This window comes from Garra rufa, chromosome 12 (assembly GCF_049309525.1).
Source record: "Garra rufa chromosome 12, GarRuf1.0, whole genome shotgun sequence".
NCBI classification, from domain to species: domain Eukaryota; kingdom Metazoa; phylum Chordata; class Actinopteri; order Cypriniformes; family Cyprinidae; genus Garra; species Garra rufa.
This window is the reverse complement of record NC_133372.1, coordinates 41,183,231-41,203,244: the sequence shown is the minus strand read 5'-3', so window position 1 is coordinate 41,203,244 and position 20,014 is coordinate 41,183,231. Positions and strand designations below refer to the sequence as shown.

At 34.5% G+C, this 20,014-nt stretch overlaps 1 protein-coding gene across 1 annotated transcript in view; it reads right to left on the bottom strand.

Moving 5' to 3' along the window:
- Positions 1–19,622, bottom strand: part of chd6 (chromodomain helicase DNA binding protein 6) — a 37,225-nt gene extending 17,603 nt beyond the window's left edge. The window contains exons 1-23 of the mRNA XM_073852587.1: positions 19,093–19,622; positions 16,249–16,393; positions 14,816–14,965; positions 14,644–14,709; positions 13,884–13,942; positions 12,122–12,239; positions 11,835–11,921; positions 11,599–11,733; positions 11,361–11,482; positions 10,266–10,509; positions 8,905–9,081; positions 7,853–7,996; positions 6,567–6,822; positions 6,242–6,452; positions 4,762–4,957; positions 4,447–4,611; positions 3,733–3,912; positions 2,494–2,604; positions 2,043–2,245; positions 1,606–1,805; positions 986–1,145; positions 187–276; positions 7–73 (exon numbers count right to left, since the gene is read on the bottom strand). Of these exons, the coding sequence (XP_073708688.1) occupies positions 7–73; positions 187–276; positions 986–1,145; positions 1,606–1,805; positions 2,043–2,245; positions 2,494–2,604; positions 3,733–3,912; positions 4,447–4,611; positions 4,762–4,957; positions 6,242–6,452; positions 6,567–6,822; positions 7,853–7,996; positions 8,905–9,081; positions 10,266–10,509; positions 11,361–11,482; positions 11,599–11,733; positions 11,835–11,921; positions 12,122–12,239; positions 13,884–13,942; positions 14,644–14,709; positions 14,816–14,965; positions 16,249–16,393; positions 19,093–19,622 (3,816 nt within the window). The remainder of the gene's footprint in view (positions 1–6; positions 74–186; positions 277–985; positions 1,146–1,605; positions 1,806–2,042; positions 2,246–2,493; positions 2,605–3,732; positions 3,913–4,446; positions 4,612–4,761; positions 4,958–6,241; positions 6,453–6,566; positions 6,823–7,852; positions 7,997–8,904; positions 9,082–10,265; positions 10,510–11,360; positions 11,483–11,598; positions 11,734–11,834; positions 11,922–12,121; positions 12,240–13,883; positions 13,943–14,643; positions 14,710–14,815; positions 14,966–16,248; positions 16,394–19,092) is intronic.
- Between the last annotated feature and the right edge of the window lie 392 nt (positions 19,623–20,014).

Here is a 20,014-nt window from a genome sequence, read left to right as displayed (position 1 = left end):
ATCCGCTTCAGCATCCCACCATATAGTAGGAATCTCAATATAGTCGATATCAGGGAGGGTTACCTCCAGTTTACTGTAGAAAACACAGAAATCCTTATATATTAAGCCACTCTGCAATGACAACAGTGTGATACAGAATTAATGGAGTATGCATGAGGTTAAGAGAGATAGTAGGCCATGTAGTACCTGGCTGGTATCCCTTCAAGAGATTGGTTAGCAGCCTCCCCCAGCACTTCGACCTTTAGATAGTACAGCATCCGCACCCTCAGTAGCACCCTGTTTATGACATAATACATGAGGATGACACATTTAAAACCCTGCACATATGTGACCCTAGACCACAAAACCAGTCTTAAGTAGCACGGGTGTATATTAGTAGCAATAGCCAAAAATACCTTGTATGGGTCAAAATTATCGATTTTTCTTTAATGCCAAAAATCATTAGGGTATTAAGTAAAGATCATGTTCCATGAAGATAATTTGTAAATTACCATATTACCTACTTATATACCATAATTACCTACTATATATATATATATATATATATATATATATATATATTAAAACTAATTTTTGATTAGTAATAAACATTGCCAAGAACTTCATTTGGACAAGTTTAAAGGCAATTTTCTCAAATTTTTTTTGCAGATTCCAGGTTTTCAAATAGTTGTATCTCAGCCAAATATCATCCTATCCTAACAAACTATACATCAATGTAATAATGTAAAAATCTCAATAAAAAAAAAAAAACCTTATGACTGGTTTTGTTTTTCAGGGTCACATATATAAATTACAATATGTCCGATCTCATAATATCGTAATTAAATAAAATCTAGTTTTATGACTGGTAGGATGTATGAAAATTTTAATTATGCACCCTGATTAAAGTACTTGCTATTTTATGTAGTATAATCAGTGTACAAAAAGTATTTTTGCTACACTTTGCAAATGTATACTCATGTTACGCAATTTCCAAAAGTCTTACTTGTTGCAGTGTTGTTTGAGGTGTTTCTTGTAGCTGTCATCCTGAAGCACAACCTCTGGGTTACAGTGGGGTAGCCAGTCTGCATTCTTCAGCTCAGGTGGACTCAACTGATTCTTCAGCTTCTTGCCTTTACGACCCCGTGGAACAGGAGCAGACAGACCTGGATGGGTGAAACAAGTTTTTCATGATGTTTCATGTTGTTTTTATACTTTTTTTTTAGGCTTTGTCATTGAGTTCTACTTAAACTATGGAGGTGTATGATTAAGTAACATTCAATGAATTGTAATAAGTCATTTTTAAATATATGTGATCCTGGACCACAAAACCAGTCTTAAGTAGCACAGGTATATTTGCAGCAATAGCCCAAAATACATTTTATGGGTCAAAATTACAAAAATCTCTTTTAATGCCAAAAATCAACAAAGTTAAGATCATGTTCAATGAAGATATTTTTGAAATTTCCTACCGTAAAATATATCAAACATTTTTTATTAGCAATATGCATTGCTAAGAACGTAATTTGGACAACTTTGAAGGCGATTTTTTTGGTAAATTAAAAGTATATAGTGGACTCCATTTCAAGACAGTTGAACAAAAATTATCCCACATCACTGTTTTACCTGAGTGGTTTTGTAGTGCTTGATTGTGTCCGTCTTTAGTGGGTGTGATCAGATCCCAGATGAAGCTCTTAATTTTGTCATCTCCTTTATAATGGCGAACACAGTAGACCAGAAGAGCCCTGCACAGCACCTCCATGTCTCTTTCTGTCAGGTGCCATTTAAAACGCCCATGATTGAGAATATCCTTCCAGCGACCCCACCTGTGCACGAAGCAAAGACATTTCAAAGTCTGATATGTATGACCTGCATATGGCCTAATTTATGGCTCCAATATTTATACCATCTGCTGGATCTGCACATATAATGGTCTTAGATTATTTCCTTTATTTGTTGTACCCTTGTTTGAAAACAGACACTTCATTAACAGCCTGTTGTAGGGCAACAGAAGGTGACCCAGAAGGAATGAGTGGGCAGCCGAAAGCAAATGAAGCACTGACCCGAAAATGAGAAGGTTTTTCTCTACTCTGAAGCACTCCGCTCGGAGGTAGCGTCTGTTGCGATCGCTGAGACGTCTTGTGCGACAGGGTCGTTCCTCTGAGTCGCTGTCCAGTTCAGAGAACTCCATCAGTTCATCGTCCTCAAAGGAGTTATAGTGACGCGTCTGCTTCCGTACGCGAGGGGTGTCGATCACCAGACTCTCCTGGCAGAGACAAAGACATGAGTCAGAAAGTGTTGCAGTCTCAATATTTCACTCCTTAAATGCCACCAATATGCAAACCGTCTAGAATGATCACACATTAACGCAACCCATCTGTTTTAACTCTGCTGATATTCAAATGACCCCATTCTCTCTCTAGTCTATGAGCTGATTCTCTTGTTCTTGTTACACCACCTAAGTCACAGTGAGCTCATTTTGTCAGTGGCTTTTTATATCATCACGATTTTTACCTTTTCTGCCTTGGAGTCAATTTCCAGTTCAGCAATTTTGGCCCACTTCTGCCAGAAGTTTGGATCGTCCAGAGAGATGTCTGTACGGTTCCCTGAAGACACAAAGCTAGCCTGGAATTGGTAAAAATAAAGAATTACGAACAGTTCATCAAAACAGAGATCACATGTTAAAAGCTGTGTTTTACTAATACAAGCAATGCTTATTTATCTTTTTCATTCACATGACTTTTCCACTCATCCACCATATTTTTGACCTAAAGCGGCGAATACAAGAACATGAACAGAGATACCAAGAAAAACACATTGGCAATTGGATTTGATCCATTCCAGCTCTCAGAATTTTTTTTTTACCAATCTCAAATTACCAAAAAAGTTGGTGTCAGTCATTTGTGACAGGTATTATTTGTAGCATTAGCCAAAAATACATTGTTTGGGTCAAAATGATAAATTTTTATTTTATGCCAAAAATAGTAAATAGTACATATCACATTCCATGAAGATATTTTGTAAATTTTCTACCATAAATACATCAAAACTTTTTGATTAGTAATATGCATTGCTGAGAACTTCATTTGGACAACTTTAAAGGCGATTTTATCAATAATTATATTTTTTTTGCACCCTCAGATTCCAGATTTTCATATAGTTGTATCTCGGCGAGATCTTTTCCTATCTTAACAAACCATACATGGAAATGGAAAGCTTATTTATTTGAGATTTATGATAATGTATAAATCTCAGTTTTGAAAAATGTACACTTATGAATAGTTTTCTGGTCCAGAGTGACATTTTTTTTGCAAGAAATTGATACATTTATTCAGCAAGGATGCATTACACTTATCACAGGTGATAATGATTTCCATTTCAAGCTTTTAATGTATTAATTAATCTTGGAAAAAAAATCTATTAAGGTTTCCACAAAAAAAATCTAAAGCAGCACTGTTTTCAATATTGATGATAAAAAAAAAATGTTTCTTGAGCGGCAAATCAGCATACTAGAATGATTTTTGAAGGATCATGTGACACTGAAGACTCAATGATGATGCTAAAAATTCAGCTTTGCATCACAGAAATAAATTACATTTTCAAATATATTCAAATAGAAGACTGTACTATTAAATTGTAATAATATTTACAATATTACATCTGCTTCGATAAGCATGAGTCAACTTTCAAAACCATAAAAAAAAAACATTTTAGACAGCAAACTTTGATGGTAGTGTATAACGAAATGTGTACCTTGGCAAAAGTTGATCCCTTCCCCTCAGACTGGATTGTGATGGTCTGTGTGCGTCTCTGCAAGATCTGATCAATATCCTCCTCACAAAATTTTGAGCCCTCATCTTCCTCGTCCATAAGCGCCCCATACGCTCCCTTCCTGAGAAGATCTTCCACCTCCAACTTAGAGAGCTGCTGAACCTAAAAAAAAGGCACAGTACTTAGTCACTAATGACCTAATCAGTGTAATGTCTCACAGGTTTAAAACACCATGTAGTTGAGTAATAGTTTGTATTTTAGGTGTATTTGTGTTTGTATTTTTGGGTGTACTATCCCTTTAAGACAAACAAGTTATCCACCAACGGCCAATTTTTTTATTTTATGGGTTAGGCTTCCGGTCTCATCTACGTCCAGCTATTTTTAGCTGTACAAATACAGCTTGTTTTGCTGCTTGATATTGCAAATTGCAGTGTCTTACCATTGTTTTTAATGTATTATCATAATTATGAACACACTAGTTTGTCGTGCAAACAGTTTTACTGTTTATTGCACATTGTTATTCTTCTCGTTATTTCCCTATAGTGGATAATGAAATGTAAGTCTCACTCATAGGCTTACTTCTATGTTGAAGAAAAAGGTGGATATCTCATAAGGATATGCTATTCCACCTTTGGCTTTGCCTTCTCAATTCTTCACTGGAATATGTGGAAAAAATTTAGATGTTATGTCTCTCACCCCGTTGAGACTGCCTTTGCGGTTAATGTCCTGCAGAACAGCCTTGTCCAGTCCCAGTTTCAAACTGGCCTTGTCAAACATCTCCCTCTCGTACGAGTTTCGTGTGATAAGGCGATATACTTTCACCGCTTTGCTTTGACCGATCCGGTGGCAGCGCGCTTGAGCCTGTAAAATTCAAAGCATGTTTATAACAAACATAATATTTGTGCTTTTTGGAAAGAGCTGCTCAAAAGTATTTTTTGTTATATTTGGGATGAAAATTGCTAAAGAGAGAAAGAGTCGGTGATACTACACATAAAAGATCTACGTGTTCACCTGCAAGTCGTTCTGCGGGTTCCAGTCTGAGTCGAATATGATGCAAGTATCGGCGGCAGTGAGGTTGATGCCCAGACCTCCTGCTCGTGTACAGAGGAGGAACACGAAGCGGTCAGAGTCCACCTTACTGAAGCGATCGATGGCAGCCTGTCGTAGATTCCCTCGAACTCTCCCATCAATACGCTCGTATGTATACCTACATGTATTATACAAATTAGAAGACAAGTACTTTTTGCATCTATATTCTTTATGCATGAAAATGCTCTTTCTCCACCACAGTCCTCTTAAGTGACCCTGGACCAGTCTTAAGTAGCATGAGTATATTAGTAGCAATAGACAAAAATATATTGTACGAGTCAAATTGTTGATTTTTCTTTTATGCCAAAAAAAGGATATTAAATAAAGATCATGTTCCATTAATATATTTTTTAATTTTTTTTACAGTAAATTTATCAATATTTATTAATAATATTAAAATATTTATTTTTGATTAGTAAAAGGCATTGCTAAGTTTAAAGGTGACTTTCTCAATATTTAGATTTTTTGCTCCCTCAGAGGCCAAATATTGTCCTATCCTAACAAAACTATACATCAATGGAAAACTTTTTTATTCATGCATTTCATTCATACATTTTATAAAAAAAAAAATTAAAATCTTCTGTTTGCCAAAGACGCATTTGTTTAATTAAAAACACTGTAAAAACATAACACTGTGAAATATTATTTTAATTAAAAAAAAACTGTCCTCTACTTAAATATTTTAAAATATACCACAATTTATTAAAAAAAATACCAAAGCTGAATTTTTAGCATCGTTACTCCAGTCTTCAGTGTCACATGATCCTTCAGAAATCATTCTAATATGCTAATATAAGAAACATTTCTTTTAATTATTATTGTTGCAAACAGTTGTGCTGCTGAATATTTCTTAAACATATATTCAAAATAGAAATGTTTTGTAACATTACAATGTGCTTACTTTCACTTCTGATCAATTTAATGCATCCTTGCTGAATAAAAATAATTATTAATTTCTTTTAAAAAAAACTTTAACAGTAGTGTATATTTATATTTACATTACATATACTCAATGAAAAATACTCAATGAAGACAACCTTTAATTATTTATTTTTACATTTAGTTAAAAATGCATTTTTTTTTTACTTTGTAACAATATGACGCAGGGACAGGGTTGCCAATTGTTTTGGCCAGTGAATTTTCATGGATTTTTTTCAGGACTCAAAATCCTTACAAAATCCTTACAGCTGATATTTTGGACATGGGCATTTCTAGATTTTTATTTATTTTTTATTGTGTTTTTTCAGGACTATGGCATCATAAAAGAAAAGCAACAGATGACGTAAACCAGGTTTGATTCATTCTGAATCTATTTCCTCATTCACCTACAGTCTCAAAAACAGCTGAACATTTTTATAGAAGTGTGACTAATAGCACAGTATAATGATGACCACTGTCTCACCTCCTCTGAATGAGGTAGTCCTCCAGTATATCCAGGCACCGGACCATCTGGGAAAACACCAGCACTTTATGTCCTCCGGCCAGCAGTTTGGGTAGCAACTTGTCAATAAGCACTAGTTTACCAGCAGCCTGGATCATTGCCTGCAGCTGAAAATCTGCAGCATCAGAACTGTAGGTTTTTCTGAAGCTCTCAAGGATCTTTTCTTCAGCACCTGATAGAAGGAAGATGTGAGACCACGTCAGAACTACAAATTAGATTTGTGGCTACTGAGATGTAGAGAACAGCAACCAAGATATATCATATTCACACTTGATCTAAACGTCACCTGTAATGAGGTATGGGTGATTGCAGCACTTGCGAAGCTCCATCATTGTGTTGATGAGGTTGGGCATGTTGTGCTGGTTTGCTCCCTTGGCAAGGAAGGCAAAGTTTTTCTCCAGAATGGCGCGGTAGTATTTTTTCTGAATATTAGTGAGCTCCACCTCGATGATTGTCTCCTCTTTAGGGGCCAGGTTCTTCTCCACGTCATCCTTCAGTCTCCTCAACATCATGGGCTTCAGAATGGCTTGCAGTTTCTTTACCTGTGGGTATGTTGATGTTTTTCAGGTTAAAGCTGGGCATATAATCAGTAAACAATAATCAGGCCATATAGCATAATATTGAGTCCTAAAATCTGGAAATAATTAGCATTTCCACTTCTATCTTCCCAAAGTCAAACCCTTTAAATGCTCCATTTGTAGCCAAATGTTAACTTTCTACTTCCTGCAATCACATTTAGGTTTCAAATTTATAAAGGTTGTGCTTATTTGTAAAAAATTATATCGAAAGAATCGTAAACTTGTGTTGGTCACCAAGCTTACACTACCAGTAAAAGGTTTTTGGACAGTAAGATTTGTAATATGTTTTTTAAAGGTCTCTTCTGTTCACCAAGCCTGCATTTATTTGATCCAAAGTACAACAAAATCAGTAATATTTTTACTATTTAAAATAGTAAAATAATTTCTGTTTTAATATATTTTAAAATTGTATTAATTCCTGTGATTTCAAAGCTGAATTTTTAGCATCATTAATCCAGTTAAATGATCCTTCAGAAATCATTCTAATATTCTGATTTGCTGCTCAAAAACATTTATTATTATTATTATTTTGTTGAAAGCAGCAGAGTAGAATCTTCAAGGTTTCTTTGATGAATAGAAAGTTCAGACAAACAGCATTTATCTTAAATAAAAATCTTTTGTAACGTTATACATGTCTTTATCATCACTTATCAATTTAAAGCATTCATAATAAATAAAAGTATTAATTTCTTACTGTCCAAAAATTGAGCAGTAGTGTATTTTTTGCAAACATCCCAAAGGGAACATAAATATCCTACTGGCTTTTTGTTAAGGAAACCAGAATGATGCTGACTTTTGGATTGGCCTACAAAAATACTGTAACACTACACTCTACTTTATTTGGCTAATTTGAGTTGATCAGCCTTGGCAGATTTTAGCAAAGATGCTACCTACTACTATTCGGATAATTGAAGGTGAAAGTGTGTAAATGTTTATCTAATCCATAAGGAAAGATAACAAGCTTCCTATCAAGCATTTGAGGGTAAGCTCTCACCTGCTCTTCCGTCTTCAGGTCTCCAAACTCCTCTAGGAAAGTTGTCTCAGAAGGGAACTGTGAGGGTTCGAGAAAGTTAAGCAGACTGAAGAGTTCCTCAACCGAGTTCTGCAAAGGGGTTCCTGTGAGAAGAACTTTATGTTCCTTGAGAGAGGAGACACATAGTAGCATTAAGTTCAACCTAATGATTCACTAAAAAGAAAATTTTTAAGATATCTATACCAACTCTCTCAGATGAGCGTATACTTCTATTTTTTGTCTTTTTAATACTTTTATCTATATGGATGAAGGTGGAGGAACAGAACTGGGAAACATAAGACCTTGGTTCATCTTCGCAATACAACTTAAGATATTTTTGATGAAATCCAAGAGCTTTCTGACCATGCATAGACAGCAACACAACTACCATGTTCAAGGCCCCAAAAAAGTATAATTACAGTTAAAACACTGACGTCAAATGAACTATTTTAACAATGTCCTTACTACCTTTCTGGGCTTTGAACATGTCAGTTGTCTTGCTGTCTATGTAGGGTCAGAAAGCTCTTGGATTTCATCAAAAATATTATGCTTTGTGTTCCAAAGATAAACCAAGGTCTTATGGGTTTGAGACAACATGAGGTGAGTAAATAATGACAGGTATTTTACTAACTCTTTAGGTGTCCAAATACTTTTTAAACCACTGTATATAAACTATGGACACCTAATAAGCTGTGCGTGATTATATTCTTGAAACAGCACTGCGTCAAATGTGGCTCAGTGTGCACACACTGTCCATAGCTGCAGTAATATGTAAAGTGAGAGAGATGAGATTACTCATTCGGTGTCCAGAGAGGATGTGCGTATGTAAATGCAGTAAAGCAGAACTCATCAGATAAATGAGATGTGTGCATAAGAGATAGCGCTGTAGTTTAGCTCGCCGACGGCTTTACTTCCCCTTTTCTGCATTTAGACCTGAACTCTCTGAATTACTTGTAGAGCAGTTGATATAATAAATGACACATACGTCCCATGACAAAAGCGTCTGCATTTGTTTCATGAACAACAAAAATTACCAGGTTCATGAGTTTGAGTCCCTCCAGCAGTTTACAGTTGCGGTTTTTTAGCCGATGGGCCTCGTCGATCACCACACAGCGCCAGTTAAGCTTCTTCAGCTCTGGACAGTCAGCCATGATCATTTCAAATGTAGTGATGATGCCATGAAACTTAAACTGACCGGACACAATGTTTCCCTGAAAGAGTAAGAGAAAGACTGATTGAGTACACTGTACTAACAAATCTAAAGCTGTGCCTACAAGACCACCTCACTGTGGTAAAACAGGTGTAAACAGGGCCTAAAATTAACACTCGCCAAGCACCAAATTGCCGTTGGCAAGTATATGTAACATTGTCGCCAGTTAGAGGGTAAAACTTTTATATGAAATATAACAATGCAATATAGTAAAAACCACAATCAGTTTTTAAAGAGATTGGCTGTTTTTGACCTAAATAAATGAAATCATTTTTTCAGAAGACAAGATCTTGTCATAAGCGACAAGATCGAGCAAATCATATAATAGGATACAAACAGGCTGATAAGGTCAGAACAGTATGATTGCCAGTTGTTATATATTTCAAAGCCTATTAAATGTTAAAAATAATGGCTTTCAAATATACTGTAATGTTGAATGGCTATAATTAATAGTTAAATTTGAGGAAATAGGCATTTAATAGCGACAGACACCAGTAGCAGGACAAATTAAAAACATTGTAAATATGTTTAGCCATTGTAGTAGTAATAACTGCCTATTTAAGCAAAAAGATTTTCATGGCCGGGTGTGGCAAAAAGTTAGTTTTACGCCCTGGGTGTAAAGTAAGGTTAGACCAGAGATTGGGCAAAAAAGATATGGATGCCCTAGATATTTATTATGTGGGGTAAAATGTGCCACATAGTCAACTAGTTTTTTTTTTTTTTTCACATTCAAAACTTTGGGTAACACTTTTTAAATGTTTCTAAAAAAAGCCTCCGATACTCACCAAGGAATTTATTTAATAAAAAATAAGACTATTAAATATTATTACAATTTAAAGCAGCTGTACTTTATTTAAATAAATATTAAAACGCATATTATTCCTTTGATGCAAAGCTGAATTTTTGTATCATTACTCCAGTTTTCAGTTTCACACGATCAGAAATCATTTTATTATGCTGATTTGCTGCTTAGCAAACATTCTGTATTATTATCAATGTTGAAACAGTTGTGTAATATTTTTGAGGATTTTTTTTTTAAGGATTCTTGGATGCACAGTTCAAAAGAACAGCATTTTTTTGAAACAGAAAATGTGTAAACTGTGCTTTGGTTCTATTTGTGACTAACTATCACTTCTATTGAACTAACTACTGATGCCTCAAAATGAATCCCTCTCATTGACCCACCTGTTCATCTCGATGGTACATCTCATATTGCAGGATCATCTGCCGACTGATCTGGCTGCCGTGAAACACGATGACGTTCATTTCAGTCCATGTGCGGAACTCTCTCTCCCAGTTGGTGATGGTGGACAGCGGAGCGATAATGAGGAAAGGTCCTCTTAGACCCATGAGGAAAATCTCATAGAGGAAAGTGATTGACTGGATGGTCTTTCCCAGCCCCATCTCATCAGCCAGAATACAGTTTTTCCTATATTAAAAGAAACATAACCAGGTGTTAAGTAGTTTATTAATTATGACAGATTGCAGTTTTGGCAATTCTGTTGTTGTATGAAATTGTGATGATTACCACTACCCATGCTGTTTTTATATAGTTATTAGGCATTTTATTAGGTAACATACTATGAGATTAATTAAATATGTTTAATGTTATTATTACATTTGCTTTTCAGCAAATAATTTTTTTAAAGAAAAAAAAAATTCAGGATTTCTCTCCATATAGTGGACTTCTATGGTGCCCCTGAGATTGAACTTCCAAAATGCAGTTTAAATGCAGCTTTTAAGGGCTCTAAATTATCCCAGCTGACGAAGAAAGTGTCTTATCTAGCAAAACCATCAGTTATTTTCGAATAAAAATTACAATTTATATACTTTTTAACCTCAAACGCTCGTCTTAACTAACTATCATGAACTGGAATACACAGAGCTCATGCAGAGCTAGTGAAGATGAGGTTAAAAAGTATGTAAATTGTAATTTTCTTTTTAAATAACTGATCGTTTCGCTAGATAAGACCCTTCTTCCTCGGCTGGGATAATTCAGAACCCTTTGAAGCTGCGTTTAAACTGCATTTTGGAAGTTCAAACTCGGGGGCACCATAGAAGTCCATTATATGGAGAGAAGTCCTGAAATGTTTTCCTAAAAAAAAAAAAAAAAAATTTCTTTACGACTGAAGAAAAGAAGACATGAATGTCTTGGATGACAAGGTGGGGGGAATATTATCTGTACATTTTTGTTCTGGAAGTGAACTACTCCTTTAAATAGTGAGCATATACCTTACAATAAGATCATGATGTTTTCAAGATATTAAAAGTTTGATTTACCTGTTGTACCAGTTGAAAAGGAGCCAGTTCATTCCCTCTAACTGATATTCTCGCAGCTGGTTCACATTCCTGTATTCTCTGGACTTCTCCAGTTTTTGCCACTGTTCGGGCAGAGGCCTTTCCTGTATTAAGATAAGAGAAGTGCCACTTCTTTTCCTAGTCTGAGATATAAATCAAAGCAGAATAAACATGTGTTGGGACTGTATGATAAAACAATCATTTGCATTGAAGGACTTACCACATGCTTGATTTCTGGGATTTGCTTGAGCTCTTCAAACTCTCTGATTTTCACAGGGTCAACATCTTCCTGAAGCTCCCAAGTACTCTCCTCATATGACAGAGAGCACCATTTCACAAGGTAGTGTGTAACTTCCTGTTAACATGCAAACAAACCAAACATCAAAGGACTCGCACTGCAAGTACTGTATATATAACAGCTTTGTTTTTTTAGAGATAATTTGAAGAGCACCTTACCTCTCCTGTTTCTGTATCTGTGGTGATAGCAATCTCTAAAACCCGATCAACCTCAATGTAATCTGGATTGAACAGGTCTTCATCCGGCTGAGAAAAAAACAACAACAACATTACCTCAAGCAGACTTAGGCAAATAATACACAAGTGCAAAACCAGTTTGTAGTACTTGAAAAAATTCAAAATGTTTTAATTTTCAACATGCATCTTGGCATTTACATCCAGTGCATTTCCTGGTCATAACTTTAAATGAACCACAAACAAATTGCAACTTGTTCTGGCAGACGCACCTCTGTGAAAATGTGCTTCATTTGCGCCTGCTTGTTTCTGAAGCGCTTGATTTTTTGGTGAATGCGTGGGTCCTTCTCTAGTTCCTCCAAGGTCGCCCATTTACAGTGCAGATAGGAGCTGGCAATGAGAAAATCATTACATACCTGACAATATGCAATAACAACACTGTGTGCTTTACCTTTCAACTAGGATGCATGCGTTTTAAAATAGTATTTTGTTTACAATATGTCCTTCAGTACTATACTTGTCAAGAACATGTATTAAGTCACATTTCAACTCAAAATCAAAAGAAAGAAACAAGAAATTATATTCTGCTTTTCAGAATCATTAGAATCAATATCTTACTTTTTGAAGAGCAAGAGCAATGTTTTTATCAGCAAAAGCAGAAATATTGTGAAATATTTTTATTATTTAAAATACCTACTTTTTATTATTATAGATATTAAATATTTTTTCAATTTAAAGTAGCTGTTTCTATTTGAATATATTTTAAAATGTAATTTATTGCTGTGATCAAAGCTAAATTTTCAGCATTATTACTCCAGTCACATGATCCTTCAGAAATCATTCTAATATTCTGATTTGCTGTTCAAACAACAGGTTTTATTATCATTATTATCAGTAGTTAAAACAGTTGAGTAATTTTTTCAGGATTTTTTGATGAATAGAAAGATCCAAAAGCTTTTGTAGCATTATACACTATACCATTCAAAATTGTTTTTTGAGCAGAAAATCATAATATTAGAATTATTTCTGAAGGATTATGTAGGAGTAATGATGTTAAAAATTCATCTTTAAAATCACAGAAATAACATTACCTTTTAAAATGTTTAAAAAAAATTAAACATTTTTACAGTTTTTTTTTTTTGCTATACTTTGGTTAAAATAAATGCTTTTTTAAAAAAATACTTTTTTATAAACATTACAAATCTGGACACCGTTGAAGTCCACTGTATAAAGAAAAATCCTAAAATGTCTTCCTAAAAAAAACAATTTCTTTGTGACTCAAGGAAGAAAGAGATGAATATTTTGGAGTTTGATTGATCTTGATTTCTGAAGGATTATGTGACTGCTATGTGACTAATGATGCTAAAATTCATCTTTAAAAAAAAAAAATCACAGAAATAACATTACCTTTTAAAATATTTTAAAAATGTTTAAAACATTTTTTACAGTTTTTTGCTGTACTTTGGTTCAAATAAATGTTTTTTTTTTAAAATACCTCTTTAAAAACATTAAAAATCTGACTGTTCAAAAACTGTTGACTGGTAGCTATTTAAACGATAAATACTACTAATAATATATGTAAAGTATATATACATTACAGTAAATTCATTTAAAAAATACAAAACAAAAGTATTTAATAAAAAATGTAAGATTTTGAGGGGAAATATGCTTAATTATCATAAAAATAATCAATGATTTTTCTTAACGTCTTCAAGCAATACATATTTTTTCTTTTGTTTCTGAAATTAAATGTGACCCAGTAAACTGTTCCTACTTGCAGTAGTATAATTTCCAGAATTACACCAAAAAAATATCTTGCTGTAAATCACACCATCGTTGATTCAGCAAATTATTCCATGAGGCAGGGTGTACTACTCTAGCAGATGGATAATTTAATGCACAAATGATTTTACGTAATGCATTACACAATAAATGTGAGTTATGTGTTCGCTCTGACAGTTTGACAAGCTGAGTGTTTGAGAGTTTGCGAGCACAAAAAGGTAACAGCAGTTTGAGTCGCATGAGTACACTTACAAATTTCTGTATTTGACGTAAAACTCCTCCATCTCTTCTGGTGGTTCGTCAGGGGATGTCTACATGAAAACGATTTTTCTTTTTAGGCAGATGCTTCTTGCACCACAGTGTGAAGTGTAGTATGTGCTACAGTACAGTCTCTAATCAAATGTGACCCTGGACCACAAAACCAGTCTTAAGTAACACGGGTATATTTGTAGCAATAGCCAAAAATACACTGTATGGGTCAAAATGATTAATTTTTCTTTTATGCCAAAAAGCATTAGGATATTAAGTAAATATCATGTTCCATGAAGATATTTTGTACATTTCTGACCGTATATATATATAAAAAATTTAATTTTATTATTTTTGATTAGTAATATGCATTACTAAGAACTTCATTTGGACAACTTTAAAGGCAATTTTCTCAAAATTTAGATTTTTTTTGCACCCTCAGATTCCAGATTTTACCAATATTGCCCTATCCTAACAAACCATACATCAATGGAAAGTTTATTTATTCAGCTTTCAGATTATGTATACATCTAAATTGACCCTTATGACTGGTTTTGTGGTCCAGGGTCACAAATATTCAATGTTTAAGAATCAATAATTGAACACCAAATACCAATCGACCACTATTTTTAATACACACTCTATAGGAAATTTCATGGCCACTTAAGAATCACTGTTGCTTTTTAATGTTACATAACTTGCACCTTGATGCAAATAAGTAATCCATTATTTATCAGTGTAACATGTAATCTGACCCTGTTACCTCTTTGTTGGCCGTTCGCACTGCGAGTATTTTCTCAATGATATTAGCCTCATCTTCAGGGGGTTCCTGAGAAGAAAGAAGGTGGGAATTATTCTAGTGTGTGTTTGCTCCGCCCCTCCAGAAGTAGGGCAGGTCTGTGGTGTGGCATAATGGCAGATGTTGCCACGGTTACCTCAGCCTGCCAGGCGAGGGTAGAGGAAGACATGGCGGCAATCCGGCCCGAGCCCAACACGGCGATGGTTTCCCCGTCGTCATCCACGACCTTGAAATCAAGATCTTCGTTATACTTCCGCCGCTTCACTTGACGCCCTGATCGCCTCTTCTGCATAGAGAGAGAAGGAAAGCAATCAAGCAAGCAATGTATTTAAACATTTATTAACAAATTAATTACCAAAAAATATATAAATTTGTTTTAATCCATTCATTATGGTAATATTTAGGGTGGGAAAATGTTTTGACAAAGTAAATTAAAATTATGAAAATTTTTGCCAATAATTATACATACACTACCAGTCAAAAGTTTTTGAACAGTAAGATTTTAAATGTTTTTAAAGAAGTCTCTTCTGCTCACAAATACAGCAAAAGCAGCAATATTGTTAATTCTTTTTACTATTTAAAATAACTGCTTTCTATTTGAATATATTTTAAAATATAATTTATCTGTGATCAAAGTTGAATTTTCAGCATCATTACTCTAGTCTTCAGTGTCACATGATCCTTCAGAAATCATTCTAATATGCTGGTTTGCTGTTCAAGAAACTTTTTTTGTTATCATTATTATCAATGTTTTTTCCAGGATTCTTTGATTAATAGAAAGATCCACGAATCAGCATTTATCTGAAATAAAAAAACTTTTGTTACAAAAGATTTTTATTTCAGATAAATGCTGTTCTACTGAACTTTCTATTCATCAAAAAAAGCCGAAAAATTCTACTCAGCTGTTTTTACCATAATTTTACCATAATAATAATATTAATAATAATAAATTAGAATATTAGAATGATTTCTGAGGGATCATGTGACTGGAGAACTGATGCTAAAATTGAGCTTTGAAATCACAGGAATAAATTATATTTTAAAATATATTCAAATAGAAAACAGTTATTTTAAATAGTAAATATATTTCTGAATTTGACAGTTTTTGCTTTACTTTGGATCAAATAAATGTAGGCTTGGTGAGCAGAAGAGACTTCTTTAAAAAACATTAAAAATCTTACTGTTCAAAAACTTTTGGCTGGTAGTGTATGAGAATAAGTAAATACATTTTTTATTATTTTAAATGCTGCAATAATGTTATTAATATTGACTGAGAGTTTCTGAGAGTTTACATTTAACAATTTCAAATTATTAAAAATTAAGTGAATGCAAAGTTAAACTAAATGTAAAAATAGCAGGAAAAAGGCATTAAATTTGAATATACAATATAAAAAAACAATAGCAGTTGATAACTGACATGGAAGCAATACTGTGCATCCCTATTTTTTGTGGTATTTGACAACATGCCACTGTAACTTGTATAAAACAAGGAAAGTTCTGTTAAACCTGTCAGAACTTTGAACACAAGATCTTTTTTGTGTAAATGTAGATTGGTTGAGGAGAACTCACAGTGTTATCCATAGGGTCGATGCTTTCCTCGCCGGTGGCGAGCGTGCTGAGAGAGGTTGTGTCATCGCTCTCCACCATCTCAAGTACAGCATCACTTTTCCTCTTTCCCTTCTTCTTCTTCTCCGGAGGCATGGCACCCTGCTCTCTGCATAACACAGTGACAAAACACTCTTAAAATCCATCTAACCTCCAGTTTTGCACAGGTTGACAAATCTTAGCGTAAATCTCCCAAGGACTTGTTTGACTGACACATATCAGGTAATATAATGGTTCAAAACACTGACATCTGCTGTGCAGACGTTTTCTGGTTTATAAGTGGACAAGTAGCATAACAGCTCTGCTGGAGAGCAGCACTTGAATAAAATTGCATTTCAATGCTTTACTTTTGGAAAAACAAGCGGTGAGAGGGAACCACAAAGTGAATAAGGAAGTTTAAAAAGAGAATGTATTCAATCACAAAAGATAATTGGCATAAACCTAGTGTTCATAAGGCCATTTTAAGTGCCATCATTATGGCAATGGATGGTTTAAAGCAACCCTGGAGAGAATTACATATTTAAGTATCTTATGAATGCATGTATAAATGTACCTTTACTTCTCCAAATACACTAGAAAAATAGCCGAAAGGTCAGATAGTCCTTCACATGGTTGCAGGTTTCATTTTTGACCTTGGTTTCAAATTGGAAACCCATAAGTACCTACATTCACCTTGTAACACCCACAATCCCTGTATCCCATTTCACCCAATCAAGATATGAAAAGGTCTGTGATTGAGCGTAGCAAGAACAGTGCTGAGACAATACATGCAAAATTGTCACATGCAAATGATGCAATTTACAGAAATTAGACTGTTTTGTCAGTTGGCATTTGTTAGTCAGCGACTAAAATGATTTTTGCTCTCTTAGTACACTAGGTTCTAAGTGTGCTAAATACACAGTAGCACTACACTGTTAGACCAAAAATAATATATTTTTTTAACAAAATGATTCAGCAAGGATGCATTAAATTGATCAAAACTGACAGTGAACGCTACTTTTTAAAGTTCATGTTCATCAAAAAGGGTTCGTATAGATTCTGCAAAATGAATGACTTTGTATCAATGGCTTTTAAGCACTACTTTTTTTTTATTTTCAATGACTTTAATCAGAGATCTCACTTATCAAACAATGTCTACCATTTAAAATTAAAAAAAAAAAAAGAAATAGATAAAAATATACTAACTAAAAATATACTAATTACTTTGTATACTACACATTTACTATAGTAAAACCACTGTTAATTTTCTTAAGGAATTTGTCTTTTTTAAGGAAAGGAGGTGAAGTGAGGACAAGTATGGTGACCCATACTAGGAATTTGTGCTCTGCATTTAACCCATCCAAGTGAAATGAACACACACACACCGTGAACACACACCCGGAGCAGTGGGCAGCCCGGGGAGCAGTTGGGGGTACGGTGCCTTGCTCAAGGGACTCACCTCAGTCGTGGTATTGAGGGTGAAGAGAGTGCTGGTTATTCACTCCCCCCACCTACAATCCCTGCCGGACCTGAGACTCGAACCTGCAACCTTTGGGTTACAAGTCCGACTCTCTAACCATTAGGCCACGCTCTGACCACTGCACCACAAGCTCTTTCGTTAACTGTCCTGCATTAATGGTTTGATTTTTTCTATTGTTTAACAAAAAAAAAAATTTGCAAAATTGCTCCAAAATCCTGATCTGGAACGAATTATTTGCAAACCCACAACAAAGTCCCGATCTGAATCAAATGATTTGCAATCCGCACTCTGAAGTTCTGATCTAAAGCTAAAAATTCGCAAACCCGTTCTGAAGTTCCAATCTAAATCAAATGATTCGAGATCTACGCACTAGTGGAAAGAAAACACCCAAAAGACACTGTTAAGTGTTTCTTTTATAGCACTTTATCTATTTGTGTCAATAGATTTAAATTACAATCCATATTTTTAAAAGGCGTTTTCTCAAAATGATTTTTTTCTCCTACACTGAGCCATAAATCTCCACTTCAGTAGCACTTACACACACCAAACTTTAAATTTTTACTTCTGTCTATATTCTAAAGGTTTATACAGAGGGATTTGTTCATATATAATTTGCTCGATTTTATAAAATATTTTATTCCCCCCAAAATGGTACAAAAAATACTTTTTTTGTTTTCTGTCTGTTCTAAGTTTTTTCTGAATTATGGAGTGACACTATTAGATACCCAATATCCCCTCTGTAAAACATTTGACTCTAATGTCTAAACTGATTTCATCCAGTGTTTAGATTATTTGTACTAGAAATGTATTCAAATTAGCGCATATTTCATTAAATAATGCCTCATTTGAATATTTAAATCTAAGATTTTAGAAAACTTGTAATACAAAAAATGTTTGCAATTATCAATGCAATCAATTAACTGGGTAATTAAGGTGATGACTATTAGTTAATTATTTTACCCTATTCACCTGCAGTGTCTCGCCTTAAATTTTAACAAGTCAAATTCAAGCACTTCAAGCACTTTAAGCACCATGCACGAACCCTGATCAAAGAAAGCATGTTTTCAACATTGATAATAGTAAGAAATGTTTCTTGAGAAGCAAATCAGAATATTAGAATGATTTCTGAAGGATCATGTGACACTGAAGACTGCAGTAATGATGCTGAAAATTCAGCTTTGCATCACAGGAATAAATTACATTTTAAAAGATATTCAAATAGAAAACATTTATTTTAAATTGTAATATTATTTCACAATATTACTGTAATATTTACTGTAATTATAACATAACAGATGTCTTTCAGTGTAAAGGGATTCTGACAACTCTGCCATTTTTCACCAACTCACTTTGGCTTCCTCCCTCTTTTAGAGGGTGGATGTGTTGCAGTGTTCTTGGCCTGTGTTTTCACTTTCACATCTTGACCTCTCTTGACTTTTTTGACCTCTTTTTGGGCTTTCGTCTCCCTCTTCTTTTGCTCCTTTTGTTCCTTGACCGCCTTTGACTTTCTCGGAAGAATCTCCTTCCCTTCCTTTTGCTCCCTTCTCTTTGGTTTAGCATTGCTCTCTTCCTCTTTGTGCCACACTGGCTCTTTCTTGTCTTTTTTCCTTCGTTTCTTCTTCACCCTGGTCCCGCCCCCTCCATCGTCCTCCTCGCTGTTGATTGATAAAGGGCGGAGACTGTGACTGCTGGCCGCAGACCCCACCTCCCGCAACCCAGAGTGCTTTGGGTGAGCCATGCAGTGATTGGGCGGCCCTCCGATGATCCGTAACTGTTCTTTGCCCAAGTGGCCAATGGGAAATGTAGTTTGTGCGTTTTGGTCAGAGGCATTCGAGGCAGCAGCGGATGGAGTGTGCTTTAGTACATGGGTGGCAGACATCTGGAAATACAAGAGAATTTAATTAAAATTCATTTTTCTAATTAAACACTATTCATTTTGTTCAAAACAGACAAATCTTACTGGTTAAGACTGTTTTCTAGTCAATTAATATTACAGTCAAACTAACTCTTCATATAAAATAGACGTTTACATTAGAAACTGCATAAAGTAGCTACTCTGGCTCAGATGTGACCAGTTAATACCATCATGGTTATACAATATTATTTTTGCACTATTTTTGTACATATATCTATCTATATCTACACTACCAGTCAAAAATTTTTGAACAGATTTTTCAAATATTTTGAAGAAGTCTCTTCTGCACCCCAAGCCTGCAATTATTTGATCCAAAGTACAGCAAAAACAGTAAAAAATTGAAATATTTTAACTAA